We start from the raw sequence: 18301 nt of genomic DNA, 5'->3' as shown, positions 1-18301 counted from the left end.
TGTTTGGGAGTCGAACAAGGAGTCCGCTCTGGTGATATGCAGTAAAGGTAAATGCGGGAGGTAGGTGAGGCCCGCGCGGGCGCTAGGGCGGGAGGGAAAGAAAAATCTTCACGACTGCGCAGGCGTGCGAAGGGATCAACCCACTAGCGTCCTATATTAGTTTTCTCTCACTAATTCGAATTGGAGTCCAACCAAGTACTAAGTATTGTAAACGGGGTCCTCGCGTACATAACCAAAAAGGGCCTTCGGCCATATTACACGCGATTGGTGGTGAACTTGTGGACTTGCAAGAATAACGGAGGTTTTAAAGAGGAAAGAAAGCGGTTTCTGACACACAGCAATTAACGGGAACAAGGTTCAAGGGACACAGGGGCCACGAACCGTTTCTGGGTTGAAAGTCCTGTATGCCCTCTTACATTACTACTCCTCCCCCCTTCCGATGCTGCCCCAGAGCGGCCCGCGCCCTCCCCAAAACCGGTCCATATTTTCCGCGTTCGGAGTGAGAAACGGGTTGGCAGCCCTCTAGGACGACCATGAATTTTTTTCACCCCGTGCAATGCTTTAATGGTTTGGGTTTTTAATTTAACTTTAAAAACCCATTCTTCTGAAAGCCGTGCCTGTGTGGGGTCTCTCCTCTTACTCCGCGCCCGGCCACACAGCGGGTGTCCACACTTCTGACATTTGCCCTCCGTATTAATTTTTAATTTAAACACAGCTGTATATTGTTAAATATGAAGGCAAACCTGTGTTTGTACCAGTTTTTTCCGCGGGTAGTTTGCTACCGTGGCCGCCACGGCGAAAAACACAGAAGAAGTTATGAATGCAACAAACTTCAGTTGGTAGAGTAACAGCGTGAGACGGAGCTGCTGGACCTGGACAGAGATGTGACCCATGGCCAGAATATCTATTTTCATAAATGCAGCGCAGTGAAAATACGACTTTCATACAGACGTCGTGTGTATCCGCCGTTCGACCCGTGCTGGCCCAAATTCTAATGAGTCAGCGTCTCTCGTGAGTAGCGTCCATCACACACCCCCTCGCATTATAAATGCCTATGTGAAAATAAAATTTTTTTTGGCTAAAATCAAAAAATAACCCGTGAAAAAATCGCAATCAAATTTTGATAAAATTAATCGGTGATTACATTTTGGCCATAATCGGCACCCCTATACCTAATTTAAAATAAGTAATAGCCAAAGCTATAACACTTCTGTTTTCTTTGTATCAAAACACTGTTGAAAAACAAAACAAAACTCCATTGTGGAGATGATTTGAGCATGTTGAAAATTCTTCAATCCAGTTTTCTTACATTTACAAAATAAATTAAGGAGCTACTGTTTCACAGTACTGTGCAGTGTCCGAAATTAACACTCGCCAAATGTGGTGGCAGGCCAACACACAAACGCATAAACACTGGTGCACACACCAGACACTACCTTCCGTTTACTGATCGCTAGTGTTTAACTCAGGTTAATTAATTAATTAGGTAGTAATGTACATTTTTGGCAGCCAAAAGAAAAAAGAAAGCACAGGAAACGGACTCTCAGTTCACCCGTCAGGGAGGCTCTGACTCATGTTTCCGCGGACAGCTGTCGGCTTGTACCTGTGTTGATGTTTTGTGCATTGTTGGACACATGCGGCCACTTTCCTGAAACCGCTTTCACAACTACCGCTACTGACGCAAGTCCACAGTGGCCCGCAGCACGTATGTCCGAGCCTATTTAACTCGCCAGTCCTATATTGATATAGTTGTGTTGTGTAGCTCTCCACGAGATGAAAAAAAGAGGAGCGTTTAAAATGCAACGTGCAATGTGATCTTGTACGCGAAGGATAACTCCGGGAGTTGGAAGGGGTGTTGGAAGGGGTGTGTCACGATTCTGGCTTCTTGCACTTTCAGTTTCATATCGTTACAGCCCTAGTGTTACATATTGCACCTTTACATCTAACTGTTACCTTGAAATGGGTTTTTCATTTCACTCACTTATTTAATTTCTAGTGTGTAGAATGTGGCTGGTGATTATCAGTTTCAGAAGAAAAGAAATAGCAGTACCGCTAATAGAACACATGCACACAAACAATGAGCATCGAACACTCTCACTCGCCCCTCGTAACATCCGATGCTTGGTCAGGTACTTTGGTCGTTCTATTTCGTATAGGCTTCGCCCTCTAAGGGCTATTGGGTTTATCCCTTCGCGCATGCGCAGTCGTGAAGATTTTCTTTCCCGCCCTAGCGCCCAGCGCGGCCTAAACTACGTCCCATTTACTGCATATATAAAAGGCGGACCCTTTTGTTCGACTCCCCTTTTCTTCAATTTCCAGTATGAAGTCAAGCTCAAGACCTTCCCCCGGGTGCCCGTGTCTGCCCCTCCGCCGACCGGCTACACCCTTTCCCGCCGGACCTCCCCCCCCGTTGCGAGGCCTGCCTGGTGCCGTTCACGCCGGCCAGGCCCCTCACCCCCACGCCTCCTGCCAGTTTTGCCCCGCCTGTCGTCTAAGGCTAACTCGCGGGCGGAAGCTTTTCTGGTTTGCCAGGCTAGCGGGGACGGAGTGGGCAGCTGGGCAACAGACAGGAATCCGGGCGGCAATTTGAGCCGCTGGCGGACGGCGTTTTCGAAGGCAGAGTCCGCTGACTCCGCTCCCCTCTGACAGCGCCTCCATCCCCAGGTTTCCTCTCCTCCCCTCGGGAGGGTCCCCCTCTTCCCCTTGGGGGGATTGGGCCTCGGACGGGATTGTTCTTCCCGCTGGAGCTCTCTCCGTCTCCCGAACGGCCTGGGGCACCGCCCGAGGGGCCTTCCCCTTTGCCTCACCCGGCTCCAGCCTCCACCGCTAAGGCTCTCTTCGCCGACCTCCCGGGAGGATCAAAAGAAGGCGGCGGAGCTGAGAGGCATAGCCTCCCCGGCGGGGGGGGGGCTGCCAGCCCCCGCCGCGGCCTTTTTGAGCAGGTGATGTTTATGCCCGGGGGCCGCCTTCACGGGCCCCACTCTGGCCGCGTTTGCGGAGCTTCGGCCATTTTGGAGGAGGCTTTCTCCACCCGGGGGAACTGAAGGCTCCCGTCTCTCGCATGCCCCGTTTACTCGGTTCAGGCGATACGACGCAGTTTTTCCTTCACCCTCCCCTGTGGGGGTTCCCATTTGCTTCCGAAAGCTACTTTCTTCGGCCACCGGAGCCCACGCCTCCACTCCCCAGGATCAAGTGTGCGCCTCAAGTCACTGCCGGCCCCCAAATGTGGGCACAAAACAACATCGCCTTATGGCCTCCGCCGTCCCTCCGCGATGCCACACTCCCGGCGCCCTCCCCTCGGGCTTGCCACGAGATTGGTAAGCTATGACCACCATCTTCCCCTGACCACGGCATTCCCGGTGGCGCTGTCCAAGGGTGGGAGGGCTTTGGCGACGGTGGCCCGCGAAACATCTGGCCCCAAACATTCTCACTCCAGCGGCATTAGACGCGAGCTTCGTACGGTCCCATAGCCCCGATGGAATTGGGCCGCGCCTACAGACGCCACGTCTCATCCCATCAAGCGCGAGGACCCGAGCGGCTTCGGAGGCCGGCTCGTGGAAGGCTCCTCCTCAACAGCACCCCCGCGCCATGAACCGTCACAGCGGAAGCGCCCCACAGCATCGGCCTGCGGGCTCTTCCCAACTTCGGCGGCGGGGCCCCACCCGGTCCCCCTCCGCAGCGCCAGACGATGCCACCGCCGCACCTGCCGAGGCCGGAGGGACCATGAGAGCGGCCCCCCTGGTCCAACCCGCCTCCCGAGGCCACCCAGCAAGCGCACGGCGGTGGAATGACCGGCCGTGGGGATCGACTGTCCCTCTTAAGCGGGAGTGGGAAACAAACCCGGCCTTTAAAGGGCCACTCCCTCCCATCAAAGAGCTGTTTCCCTCAGCCGAACGGGTCCCTGTTTGCTCTAACATGGCACTGTTATGGAAGTTGTTCCCCACACAAGCACACCAAGGCCGTCGCCGCGAGCGGGGCCCCCATTGCGTCCCCGCTGCGCGGGCCCACCGGAATGAGCGTCCTCCCACGGTGACGACGACCCCTTGTCCCACCACCTCCCCACGGCGATGCCGGCGGGGCGGGGGTCGGGTTAACCCAGTGACCCGCTCCCGCCCACACGGCGGCGGACGGGGGCACACTGCCCTTTTCGAAAAAGCCCTACCATGGGCTGGCGACCGATCACTCGTCTCGCCCAGCGGCGGGATGGCTCTGCGCTCCCGCTTGCCATTTTGGTTGAACAACACTCAGACATGTGCTCGCCCACTGTCAGAGTGGCAGCGCGGCATGGTTTGGGCTTGAACACATGGACTCGTGGATGTCAAGCTGATAACACGGGGTTTACACACTCCAGTTCGCCTCCCCCCCGCCCCCTTTTCGGGGGTGGTTGGGACGGGGTTTGTCATCCCGGGCAAGTCCAACGCAATGACGTCAGAGCTAGAAGGGTTGCTGACGAGCGGAGCTATTTCCCGCGTCCCTCCAGGGGAGGAAAACGGGTTTTTACTCTCACTATTTTCTCACCCCGAAGAATCAGGAGGACTGCGTCCCATCCTCGCCCTGTCAAAATTCAACCGGTATGTCATGGAGCCCCCTTCCACATGCTCACCATCAGGCAGGGGTTTGGAATGTGTGCGCCCCAACGAATGGTTTACATCCGTGGATCTGAAGACGCTTACTTTCACACCCAAAAATCATTCCCAGGCACAGGAAATTCCTGCGCTTCTCCTTCCAAGGGGCCCGTTTCCAGTTCACCGGTGCCGATATTCACTAGCCCCCCGCACCTTTTCCCAAATGCATGGAAACGGCGCTCCAGCCTCTACGGGAGAGGGGCATCAGAGTCCTCTTTTACTTGGACGATCTGCTCATTCTAGCCCATCTCGGGAGCGGGGGCGCTGCACACATGGAGGTTCTGCAGCACCTAAAACGCGGGTTTTGCCATAAATTGGAAGAAGAGAGCCCTTTTTCCCCGCACAATCGATAGTTTTATCTGGGCTAGAATGAACTCGATCAGCATGAGAGCCAGGCTGTCAGCACCGAGGGAGGAAGCCCTGACTTCTCTGTTGTCCCGCTTCAGGCCGCGCACGACAGTGTCAGCGCTTGGGCAGTTATGCGGCTCTTGGGCATGATGTCCGCGGCACACACGGTGGGCCCCTGGGTCTCCTCCACATGAGGAAAGTCCAGAGGTTGTTTCACCGCCAGCGGCTCGATCCCATTCGCCACAAAAGGCGAATGCGTCCCTCCCTCATTCCCTCCAATCGACCTGGCATACTGGGGAGTCCCCCAAACCCCGTCTTTCCCGGGTTCCCCTCAAGTGACGTCATATGTGACGGTGTCACAGACGCGTCCCTCACTGGCTGGGGGGGAAAGTGGGTCACAGGTGGTGGGAGGGGCCGGGCCCCCTCCCCTCCTCACATAAACTGCCCGGAGCTGTCCACGGGGTTGAAGTTGAAAACACTTTACACCAGGGGAGGGGAGGCATGTTGTAGGAAGGACGGACCACATCACCGCGGCTTCATAAACCGCCAGGGCGGGATACCTCAGCCGCTGTTTTGAAATAGCCGAAAGCCCTCTGTGGGCCACAGCCACTGCGTCTCCAAAGCAGTTAATATCCCGGATTTTGAACAGGGGCAGCCGATTGATGCGAGGGGGGGCCCTCCCACGGAGTGGAGATGAAACCCACTATCGTTCAACGTTTGAGCGGTTTGGGGAAGCGGAGGTGGATCTGTTCGCTTCACGAGAGAACCACAGTGACACTGGGTTTCCTTGAGCGCGCGGGCAACCTCCCCTCGCGTAACGCCTCCCACCAAACCCTGGCCCAAAACTCCTATATGCTTTTCCCCGCCCCTGATCACTCGCCTCCTGGAGCCCTCCCGGGAGGATCTGTTATTGTTCTGGTGGTCCCGGAGCGCACGACCGTCCTGGTTCCCCCTCGTTCAGCTGCTGTTTCTCCCCCTGGGAGATCCTGGCGAGAACGACTTTGCACTGAACGTGCCCCAAAGTCATCCCCCATGATAATCAGAGGCTTTGGGCTGGGTTTCTGAGCGGGAACCTTTACAAGTTAGGCTTGCCCCCGCCTGGTAGCATATCCAGGCTCCAGACCCCCTCTACCCATAGCAGGCTACGCAGGGCCGCTGGTCTGCCTTCCAGCGGGTGGTGCACAGAGAGGGACGCAGACCCCACCCTCGTGTCCCTACCTCTCGTGCTGACGTACTACTGTAACTCTGGTGGTAATGATTTGGCTCCATCTACAGTCAAAGCATACGCAGCAGCCATCTCATCCTGTCACAAAGGTTTCGGTGAAGGACAGTTTTTGCGCATCCCCTGGTGAAACGTTTCCTGAAGGGGTTAGGCGCAAAAACCAATGTTCCCCCCTCGCCCCCCAATGGGACCTAGCTCTGGTGCTCCGGGCTCTGGGGAAGCCCCCCTTTGAGCCCTTTGGGACAGGCTTCGCTCAGAATGCTGTCGCTTAAAACAGCACTTCTCCCTTTCCCTAACTTTGGCCAAAAAAGTGAGGATTTTTTTGTGCACTGTCAGTTTCTCCGTCCTGCCTCTCCATGAGGGGGGCGGAGTGCAGCCACCTTACAGCCAAACCCTCCTTCACACCGAAGACGTTAACTAGTTCTTTTCGGTAAGGGTGTTTTCCCTCGAGGTGTTTTTTCCCCCCACCTCACGCTAACGGTGCAGAGGAGGCTTCCCACCGGTTTTTGTCCGGTCGCGCTCTGTCACAATACATTTTACGCACGGCAAATATCAGGAAAATTCAGCAGCTGTTTGTGCATTTTAGAGAAACACTCCCAAGGATCAGCCCTCTCAAAACAGCGTCTGTCTCACTGGCTGTGCGAGGCTATTACCCAGGCTTATAGCTCGGGAAAGGAAAAGAGCCCCCCCCAAAACATTCGGGGGCACTCTACGAGGGCTCTGTCGGCGTCTGCGGCTCTATTTAAAGGGATGGCAGTAGCCGACATTTGCGCGGCAGCCTCCTGGGCTTCTCCGGCCCCTTTATCCGTTTTATCTGCGAGATATGTCTGAATCTTCCCTGTCTCATGCGTTCGTCCACAGTCAGTGACGCTTATGCCGCGCTGAATGTGCCAAAAAAAAAAAAAAAAAAAGGATGCCTTGATTGTTGCCAATCTCCTTCACACCTATGCTGCCATGACCCTGTCTGCTGTCTCACCTCTCCTGTATCTGGGTATTTCTTGTGAGACACAGCTCTTATCTCATACATTGTCAATCATGTTGCATGCACGGAGGTAATCATGTCTCTCCGTTGCATGCGCACGGGTCATCACGCTTAACCCCCTTAATCCATTGTACTACGCATCATTTTGCGGGCCACATGAACCTTTCCGGGCCCCGCCCTTGGTAGGCAGGCTTTTTCAGAAGAGTGACTCTGACTAGCCTCTGTACATTGTTGCTTGGGCAATGTGGGGTATGTTCGGCTTGTGGACCTTGTGCCGCAGGTGGCATTGACTACATCAGCTTCGCCCTAACCCAATAGCGTAGCCCTTAGAGGGCGAAGCCTATACGAAATAGAACGTTAGTTACTTTGGTAACTCCAGATTCTATTAGTATAGGCGTAGCCCTCTAAGGTCCGGGCCACCTGCTCCTAGAACATTGGTTGAAGAAAAAGCTGATGTTTTTGGGAGTCGAACAACGGGTCCGCTCTGTATATATGCAGTAAATGCGGACGTAGTTGAGGCCCGCGCTGGGCGCTAGGGCGGGAAAGAAAATCTTCACGACTGCGCATGCGCGAAGGGATAAACCCAATAGCGTACTACTATTAGTTTTCTATACTAATAGAATCTGGAGTTACCAAAGTAACTAACGTTATTGATACTAAAGGGGTCCTTCGCGTCAATAACAAAAGGTCTCCTTTAGCGCCATATTACACGCGATTGGTGGGGACTTTTGGACTTGCAAGAATAACGGGCCGGTTAAAGAAGAAAGCGGTTTCCTTGACACACAGCAATAACGGAATGGTTAAGGACACAGGTGAGCCACGAACCCCGTTCTCCTGGGTGAAAGTCCTGTATTCCCTCTTACATACTACTCTCTAAACCCCGTCCAGATGCTGCACATCAGACGCGGACAGCCACTGCCCAAACGTCCATATTTTACGCGTTCGGAGCGAGAACGGGTTGGCTAAACACATTTCCTGAATGCCATTACATTTTTGTTTATGATCAAAACATCTTTGAGGTCATTAAAATGGGATATTTTTTGGCATGTAGAAAAACAATGTTGAAAATTTGTGCAGTCTATGCACTTCTAACTTCTGTGTGGGTGTCAGCCGCAGTGTCTTTTTTACTAATAGGGGAGCCAAAGTTGGAATTTTTTAAAAGTTCTACACAAAGTGTTTTTTGTAATTTTAGATTAACAATGACAGCTGTTTTCAGTGGGGAAAGGTCTGATAAACGGCACTATCTGCCCAGCACCAAACTATCTGGTCAGGAAAGTGGAACATATAGGTGCCATACATTTTCCCAAGGAGATGGTGGAGACCATATATGAGAGAGAATATTGGATTCATCACCAGACCACCATTCATCGAGTGGCCAGAACCATGGCTCCAAATGATTCATTGCATTGCTCGGTGTCTGCTTGATGTGTGAATATTAGTGATGGCCAAATTAAGCTTCATGAAGCATTTTCTTTATTGTCTGAGCCCACTACTGTATGACACTCTCTGTTCAACCAAAGGCTGAAAGCATACTGAATTCCCATTCCTTGAACCTTTTTCTTTAAACCAAGAGCGCCATTTAGTTGCCTCATAAAATAAATAAAATGGTTCACAAAGCATCATTTGACCATCAATAGCCATCACTAGTGCTAACTAAATGTAAAAGATTGAAACACAAAGTCGGCCTTTTGAGTGACAACATTTTTTTTTTCTTCCCTCGGCACCTAAACACTGTGTAATTTGATACTAAAGAGATCACCCCATGTCTTTTTAATGTTTGACGGACCTAACTGAATGCCAAACCTATTTGTGTGTGCTGTTATTCATGCTAATTTCTGATATGGCAGTAATTAAATACAGGAATAAAAAAGTAATTTTGACTCCCTTCCATAATTAATTAATGCAGAAATCCTGTTGCAATTACATCTCCATAATAACCAAAAAAATATTAGATACATGCCCATTTTAAATTAATTTGTCAGCATGTCAATGATTTATAATTATCCAAGGAACAGAATGAGCTGGCCCATCTGCTGCTCAACATTTAGCACGATATCCCCGCACCAGCACTCCTCCAGTGCAAGAGTCAAATGGAAGACTACTGAGTGCTTTTTCAATCAAACAATTTAAATAAGCATGCAGTTCCTAAATTCAATTTACAATATCTACATCAACTGTCTTGTCTTGTAGGGTTTTTGTGGGCTTCTGAAAAGGAGATATTGATACCAATAATTTTAAACTCAAGCAGTTGATCGCTGGTACTTTATACCAATAGTAACCATGTATATTTGACCCTCTTATTACTAAGAGAGACCACTCATATTTTTATCAGGGTGGACCATTCTCTGAAACAGCTTGTTTACATTCAAAAGGACTATATTATTTTCATAAAAAATGTCATGCAGATGTTGTGGAAACTTGTTTTTCACAAAGAAATTCCATGTGGTGTGCACTCCTATACATCGGACTGTAGCTGGGTCTGCATTCTTGCATTGTCTTGTGTCTGACCAAAGCTGATGGTTTGTTACACAGAACCTGACAAGCCTTCACTGGTGACAGTGGTGCAATCTCATTGCTTGAAACCTGATATAAAGGATTTCCGTGCGATATGTGACCCCAAGGGTTCTTGCATGATCTTGTCATATTGCATAAATGCAGCTGGCACACAAGGTAAGCGTTTACAGCATTAGTCGGAAATAAGAATCGATTTGTGACATTTTAACTGGAGTCCAGATCAAATAATTTCCCTTTCACTAACCCTCATCATCTTTCTTTAAGTGATAACATCATCACTTTGCTAACTCAGCCATGGCTTGGTAGCAATGCATTTCCCCTAGTCTATATCCACAACATTCCATTTTCCGGATTGCTCCGGTGCTGCTGGAAATTCCGCCAGATGTCCTCTTTCTTTGTGTTTGCATTCTAAACAGTGGTGGATTTATGAGCCTTATGGTAAACTCAACCCGGTCTCACGCCATTTCCTAAAATGGTCACATCATTTTGACTTATTTTGTGTACATTTTGTCACGACTTTCGAACGTGACAATTTCACGAACTGCCATGACACTGGGCAGCTCTGGGGGATGCAACAACAGGGAAATGAAACAGCACACACCGCCACACACAGGACGCACAGGGACATGATCCAAGGTCTCTGTGGCACGCCACATTGGGGAAATGAAATGCCAAACGCTGGCAACAACGGGACGGTTGTGGTTAGAAAAAAAAACAAAAACATTTTATGCATGTCAGAAGTGAGCGTGAGCATGTACTGAGCATGTTCAACCATGAACACAGTTTCATATCCACAGTGCCTGTCTGTCATTCTCCTCCATTGCTGTCTGGCCTACACTTTCCTTTCTCTGCCTGGGAACAATATGTTGCAACAGCAACTCAATGTGATGAATCCTATCGCAGCCAACACATGCACTTCCTCACTGCTCAAGACATTGCAATGCCAAACATTGAATGTATTCATCAACAGGCCTTTTCTTTCAGTTTTTTTGACAAAAAGCTAGGCAGGGAACGACAGCTTTTGGAGGGATTTTAATGGTGAACAAAAATTGTTTATTTTTGTGGTGTACTGTACATCTGTGGAAAGTTTGTGCTCAAGGTGTGGGAGCTTTAACTTGTATTGTTCTGCCTGGGGTCCAATCAATGGGTCCATGAAAACACACTCATTAAGGGAGGCTGGAAGAAGCTGACAGTTATTACTGGTTTTAACCTGCTCTTTAAGGCTTAACCCTATTATATATGTGTGTGTGTGGGGGGGGGGGATTACATCCATTAAATTGACTCGGACTGAAAGAAGAAGACAAACACATATTTAACAACTACATTTAACAACAATTTTATAAACATCCATTTCTTTACAAACTATGACAATTTGACAGTTATTTTATGAGGGTAATGCAGGAATTTTCCCTTTTTCTGAATAGTCCTGAATATTCTTATACAAAGTATTTTGTAAAGATTAATATCAACAGCGTGTCATGTGGAGCCAAGGGTCAAGAAACCTGATTGGTAGATCCAACTCCTGTCAGGAGGCAGGTCAGAAACCCATCGGGGGCGAGGCCAATAAGCGAAAAAGCAAAATAATCAATATGCAAATATTTCGCGTCAATACAGGCAGCCATGCAAAGTTGCGTTTCGATAAAAAAATTGGATATTCTCGCCAGTTCATCTACAGCTTAGCTGCTGAGGAGAGAGAGAAAGTGATGGAGATGCTGTGTGAGCAGAGAGAGAGAGAGTGATCGGAGCAGAGGAGAGTTAATGTTTGGCGGTGAAGATATCAAGTGGCGGGGCACACTTAACTGGGATCTATATGTCACCCCGCAGGGTCCATGAAAACAGTTATTTTGGTTAACAGTACCAACATTAAGGAACACGCCACCGTTTGTTGACAAAGGGCTTGTCACGGTCTTCCTTTAAACAGTCATTGTCTTAATTTTAGTTTTATGGTGTTTTATTATTGCTTGTCAATTGTTATCGTACTCTGGAAACTGTTTTTAACTCCCTATTAACTGTAGCCCTTTGAGATTTCCTTTTAAAATGTAAAGGGCATTATAAATAAAATGTATTATTATTATTATTATCCCTAGCTGTAGATTGGGGGGCCAACGCATTTTATGTCTCAGTGCATGCATTGTTTTAGCCCGGTGAAACACTGGCACCGCCACCACTAGTCAGCGTAGTAAATGGAATCCTATGTTGCCGGTTAGAATTTTGTGAGTAAAAGTGAGCCAACAAAAAAAACAAGTACAAACAGCAATGCAGACTACAACCAGACAATTTCCTAGGCAGATATTGTTTTGGGACTATATTGGGTGGAAGCACAGCCGAAGCCCTGCTACTAGTCATTGAGCTATCCCAAAACTCTGTGTGAGTAAAGGTCTAATAAGGGTTGATCTATCCCGTAAAGTAACCATGCGTCATGTTTACAGTAATGACATACTCTGTGGACAGCTGTTCAATAGGTCCATTTGGCGTTTATCCCAGTTGACTTTATCACAGCGGAAAAAAGTTGAAGACTGCAGGATGCCTTCTGTCATCGAGCTGTGTGATCTCTGCGCCCATATAGCAGTGCTTTGGAAATAGTCCAGCGTTAATCTGCATTGCTATTTTTACTCGTTGTGAAAACGGAGGCCACAAGAAGTAATTAGGTTTATGTTTTTTGTTTGCTCACTTTTACTGACAATGTGCTAACCGGCAACATAGGATTCCATTTGCTACGCTACGCCAACTAGCGGTGGCGCTGCCGGTGTTGCACCAGACTAAAACAATGCATGCACTGAGACAAAAAATGCGACCCACCGATCTACGGCGTGTTCCTTTAAGCACATAAGGAAGAGGTTGGGGTTGTGAAAAGAGTCTCAGCAGCAAACAATGTAAGCATGAAGATTCTACCCAGAGTTTCAGGGTTGTAATGGCAGTATACACAATGAACCTTCCTCTGTTCCCACTGTGGAACTGTTATAGGCCTCCCATCAATCAGGAGTGCTGTATTATTGAATAATGAAAAGGTGTGCCAGTTACAAGCTATATGGCAATATGTTTCAGATAATCTCAAGTTTTGATAAAGAGAGATAAATGGGGCCAAAGCATAGCTGGCACTGTTTGTTAGAGATATTGGCAAAAAGAACATCATGGAGTGACCAAGGCTCTGTCATAGGCTCTGTCATTTATAAGGTACGCCAACAGACAGACATATCTGGGTTAAGCCAGGTAAGGAGGGGTCTTGAAACAAATGACCAAAAATAATGTTTAAAGTTGGGAACAGAGAGGCCACCATCCTCTTTCCTCCTCTGTAGAGTAGACATTATAACTACCCTGGTCATACTGATGTCCATTTTTTACCTTTATTCCTTATATACACTACCGGTCAAAAGTTTGGGGTCACTTACAATTTTCCATTCCACTCTATTACAGACAGAATACCTGCTGAACTGAGTGGGGGGCTGATCTTTAATTCAATATCTACATTATCCATAATCAGCAACCATTCATCCAGTGTTCCAAAGGCACATTCTGTTTACTAATCTGATATCATTTTAAAAAACTAACTAAGAAAACATCGGAGAACCCTTTGCAATTATGTAAACACACAAAGTAATCTCAAAACTGCTGACCGGGTTAAAAAAAACAATGCAGCTGGGATTCTGTCTATAATGGAGTGCAATGGAAATTTCTTAGTGACCCCAAACTTTTGACCGGTAGTGTAAGTATGATGGAACACCGTGAAAACGTGTTGCCTGGTAGACCAGCAGTAGAATTAAACAAAAACAGGAGCTTAACAGTTTGCTCTTCACAGTCCCAATTTTCTCTCCATTTGCGCTACCGTCCCAAACTTACGGTCCTGATCTTGTAGCTTACCAAAATAAAACTTGTTTGTGCTGAATAGACTAAAGGGCAAAATACAACTCACTTTAACTAATAAAGAACCTGAAATTCTGTGAAAAATGTTTTATAATAATACATAAAACTGAAACACCTAGCAATCGTAAGATTGTTTATATTAACGTCTGGTGTTGTCATGGCAACAATACAAACATTTTCCAGCGTAAGCTACAGACATCTTGAGTCACGGCTGTTTCGTTTCCAGATAAATGTAGATACTGCTGATTGTAATTTATGCCAATAACCAAAAGGAGGGGAAAGAGGTAGCATAGCGCTCACAAAATGAATTTAACCATAAATGGTTAAAATATTCATTGTAACCACAGACATTCAGGATTGACATGGGGAGTCCCATCCATTTTTCCATATCCTTCAAAACGTTCAGAGCAACAGAATAGTTATGCTTAACAGTCCGGTTTAAGCAGGGGAAAACCTCAATGCCTACATTTTTAAAACTGCTTAACAATGGGGATGATTGAATTGCGAGCAGAAACATTTAAATGACGTAGTGCAGACTTTGACCAGTTCATTTTAAAGCCTGATAAGCATCTTTACTCCTTGCATAAGGACAGAAAGTGAGGAAGAGAGGGGTTTTCTAAAAAAACAAAAACATTGTACACAAATATTGAGAGGTGATGCTGTGCACTACAAATGCATATTGGTGACACAATAATCAATTGGCGAATAGCTTGAGCCAACGGCTCTAGAGAGAGGACAAATAATGCAGGACTCAAGGAGCCACCTTGGCGAGAAGGTCTAGAGACTGGAAGTGAAGAGGAGGAGGTGCGTCCGGTTAAGACTCGGGCTAAGGGGTTAGAATACAGAACCTGCTGTATTGTTCAAAACTATCTACAGGTTCAAAACATTAAATGTATTCCGGGATGTTTTTTGTTTTTTTTAGAAATTATACACGTTATCAATAAATATTTGCTTACCACTGCATCAGGAGCAATTCTAGGATCCGACCTTTAGGATGAGAATGTGACAGGCATAGAGTGCCTTGCAAAAGTGTTAACCCTCCCTGCTAAATCTGATAATCTCTGAGCTAGCTACTGAACAACGTCAGCTAACATTTTTCGACACTATTTACACTATGATGGTCCTAAACCTGGCTTGAGCCCCCTCTCAAGGGTCCAAACTTGCCCATGCACAGCATTAAAACTTTGACCTCATTACACCTCTAATTGATTATTGGGGGGTTGAAGCCCCCACATCCCCCTCGTAAATTACACCTATCACCAGAGCGACTGTATGTTTGACATGATTCCATATATGATTATACTGGACACCTGAGACCAAATCCATGACCATGAGTTACAACAAGATTTCTTAAAGTCACAAAAATGTCAAATCAGCAAAAAGCATTAAATCATTTAAATGTCAGGTTGGTTGTTTTCCTCAAACTTCTAGTTTTCTACTTGTGTCTATTTTGACAGCATGCAGGTGGGATGTGCTCTGTAAGACACTCTTACCTTGGTACCTGAGCAGGACTGATCCACCCTGAGACCTCCAGCTGCGGAAGCGGATGGAGATCTGATTGCTGTGGCTGCGTACAACCAATCCTCTCATCAGGATGGACTCATTGGCCAGCATGGTGTTCTCCATGTGGCCCACATCTTCGAACACCACCTTGTCTCCCTCAGATAGATTTACATTCATCACCTGACAAAAAGCAGAGTAAGAATTAGACCATTTATGCGTCATATAAAAACAAATAAGATCCACATTCTGGGATCCCAAGTCTCTCAGGACCTGAAGCAGGAGACCAACATTGACCAAATTATCAAAAAAATACTAGCAGCATAACAGAGGAGCAGATTTACCAGCCTGTCAACTCTGCTCGGCTTCAGCCAACCTGCTTGCTGCCCCTTCACAGTGAGGGAAAACTAATCACTTAATGAATTCCCGACTGTTTGCTATCCTGGGTCCTAAAAGGTTGGGATGGGCTCCCCATTGACATCAGGACGGCCGAAAGCCTACGCATCTTCAGCCATAGGCTAAAAACATCTCTTCCATCTACACCTTGGATAAATAATTCTTTTTTTTACAGCTGCCCTTTCACATGCCTCTTTGTAGTTTGGCTTATTTGAGGCTGATGTACCTTTTGGGGTGGAGGGCATGTGTGTGTCCAAAGATGGAGAAAACATTAGGGGAAATGATCCGTCGAGGTGCACAGAGTCTGGGTAAACGGTACCTCGTAAACGTTTGTCTGCGATGAGGGATACTTAGGATCTATTTCTGTGTAACCACAAATGTTAAACTTAAATGCTGGACTTCACTGAATGTTCTTGACTTTAATGTATTGTCTAAGTTTTAATTTCTGAGTTCTGGTATCGTTTGTGTCATCAACCAACACGCGAGAATTAGAGTGTAGAGTTAAACTGGAGTCAGATCTTTGAGCCAGTATTTTTTTCTTCGACTTTCTACATTTTGATGACACCCTGATATGATGAGATGAGAGGAGATGAGCCAGAACCAGACGATAATTGGCGGGAGGATTTGGTGACTGGAAGGTTTTTTTTCATAACATAAAGAAGGCTGAGTGTAAAAAGTTGAGTACAGTTGAGAACTGTATGGTGGCTTTTTAAGGCCCCTATTTAATCAAAAAAGTCCTTGCGAAGGGGCAAAAAGACCTTGAGAGAGAAGACCTAACGAAAAGTTCAATCAGTACAATAGAGTGAGGATTGTGAGACACAATTGTGCCTCCATTATATTGTAACTTTCTGCAAATACAAAACTGTTTAATGCTTTAAAAAGGTCCCATGGCATGAAAATTTCATTTTGAGTTTTTTCGACATTAACATGAGTTCCCCCAGCCTGTCTACAGTCCCCCAGTGGCTAGAAATGGCAACATGTGTAAACCGAGCCCTGGGTATCCTGCTCTACCTTTGAGAAAATTAAAGGTCAGATCTGGCCAATCTGGAATCTTGCTTCTTATGAGGTCATAACGGGCAAGGTTACCTCCCCTTTCTCTGCTTTGCCCGCCCACTTCGGATATGGTATAAAGGGACCACTAAGACCTATATAAAAACATCCAAAAAGCACCATGTCATGGGACCTTTACGTATATATGCTGGTACAATCAAGTCAGGAATATTCAGAGACACATTATGGCTTCCATTTTTTGTGTGTGAAAAATAATTCTAGAAAGGTTGAAAGCACTTCTTTGGAAGTCGCTTTGGATAAAAGCGTCAGCTAAATGACATGTAATGTAATTTACTATGGAAATGTCATTGCTGTTTTCACTAAGTCTGAACAATCAGCATATATTGATCGCCTGATTTACTAACATAGCATCTCATTACACAGTCAGCTCCTGGACTAGTCTATATCAACAAACTTACATTTACGGGATTGTTCTGGTGCTGCCAGATGTCCCTCATTTTTGGCCTGATGTCCTTCACATTCCTTTTTAAATCGTGTTGGCGTTCTAACCTCAGGTGGATTTATGGGGACTCCAGTTAACTGCTCCTCAGATCTCTAAAGGGTAAATTCAGACAGCTAGCTAGACTATCTGTCCAATCTGGGTTTTCTGTTGCACGATTAAAACAACTTTTGAACTTGAACATGTTCCACAACAACAAATTCCTTCCTGAAGCTATTTTTCAGAGGCACAGTTGCTTAATGTGGCTCGAGAAAAAGGGATGTTTGATTCCAAGCATTGGAGAATAGGCCCTTCTCAGCTTGACTCAAACAAGCTGATGGTGTTGCTGCGACTCAGCTAGTCGAGTCTCCAGAGGCTGGTTTTAGAACGTAAGAGACGTCACCTGTTTCAACGGCAAATAGAGAAGTCAGATTGTAAAGTCAGCTATAAACTATAGAAATATAATCAAATGATCAAAAATCCATGTTATCTTTATGTTATAAACAGCTAGGTAGTCGAATTGGAAGAGTTTTAGACGGAGCGCCTGAAGGCGTTATATGTACAAGAGAGATAGAAAGTGACTGAAGCGAGCCCAGCGGCGTTAAATCCCAGCAGTGGATCAGAAATAAAATCGCCACTGGAAATGTAACTATAGCAAGCATCTTAATGTCATGAACGTTATCCACATGCATATTTAGACAAAACAAATTATATATCCAGCTACAAAAAGCCTAAAACTTCTACAGAAGTAGAACATTACAAAGAAGGATTGTTATGGAGATGATCCACCGTCCCGTTGAGAATTGGCACGTTGGAAAAAGTTGAAAATTTCAACTCGTCTTGACCCAAATCTTTGGTCTGAACTGGGCTTAAGTGGACTTTGTATAATCTACTGTTTAAAAAGGTAAAAAATGTACCTGGACTGGACTAAGTGGTAGAGCGGTCGCCTGCTAATCGGAAGGTTGGTGGTTCAATCCCTGGCCCTGCAGTGCCATGTCAAAGTGTCCTTGGGCAAGACACTGAACCCCGAGTTGCCTCTGATGCTGCGCCTTTGGAGTGTAAATGCGTGTGTGTGTGTGTGTGTGTGTGTGTGTGTGTGTGTGTATCTGATGAGCAGGTGGCACCTTGTACGGCAGCCTTGACCACAGTGTGTGAATGGTTCCTGTACTATATAAAACCGCTTTTAACACTTGTTGAGACTAGAAAAACTCTAAGAATAGTACATTTACCTTTATGTTATTTCTAATTATTCCATATTTATTTTGCCATTCTTTACACTCATAGAATTATGTTTGCATTATTGTTTGTAACCCAGTTTATTTTCTTTCCTATTTGTACATAGTTATGTTGGTTTATCTTTGTCA

The 18301-nt window shown here is 46.7% G+C and overlaps 1 protein-coding gene and 1 long non-coding RNA gene across 2 annotated transcripts in view; one reads left to right on the top strand and one right to left on the bottom strand.

Annotated features, from left to right (window-relative positions):
• The window catches only part of LOC116676769 (uncharacterized), a 614404-nt gene that overhangs the window by 165934 nt on the left and 430169 nt on the right, over nt 1-18301 (top strand). The gene's annotated exons all lie outside the window — the stretch shown is intronic.
• The window catches only part of LOC116676607 (seizure protein 6-like), a 317474-nt gene that overhangs the window by 126980 nt on the left and 172193 nt on the right, over nt 1-18301 (bottom strand). The window contains 1 exon segment of the mRNA XM_032507601.1: nt 15046-15235. Coding sequence (XP_032363492.1) covers nt 15046-15235 — 190 coding nt within the window.

The sequence above is a fragment of the Etheostoma spectabile genome, chromosome 3 (genome assembly GCF_008692095.1).
Source record: "Etheostoma spectabile isolate EspeVRDwgs_2016 chromosome 3, UIUC_Espe_1.0, whole genome shotgun sequence".
NCBI classification, from domain to species: Eukaryota; Metazoa; Chordata; class Actinopteri; order Perciformes; family Percidae; genus Etheostoma; species Etheostoma spectabile.
This window is presented reverse-complemented; position numbering and strand designations above follow the sequence as displayed.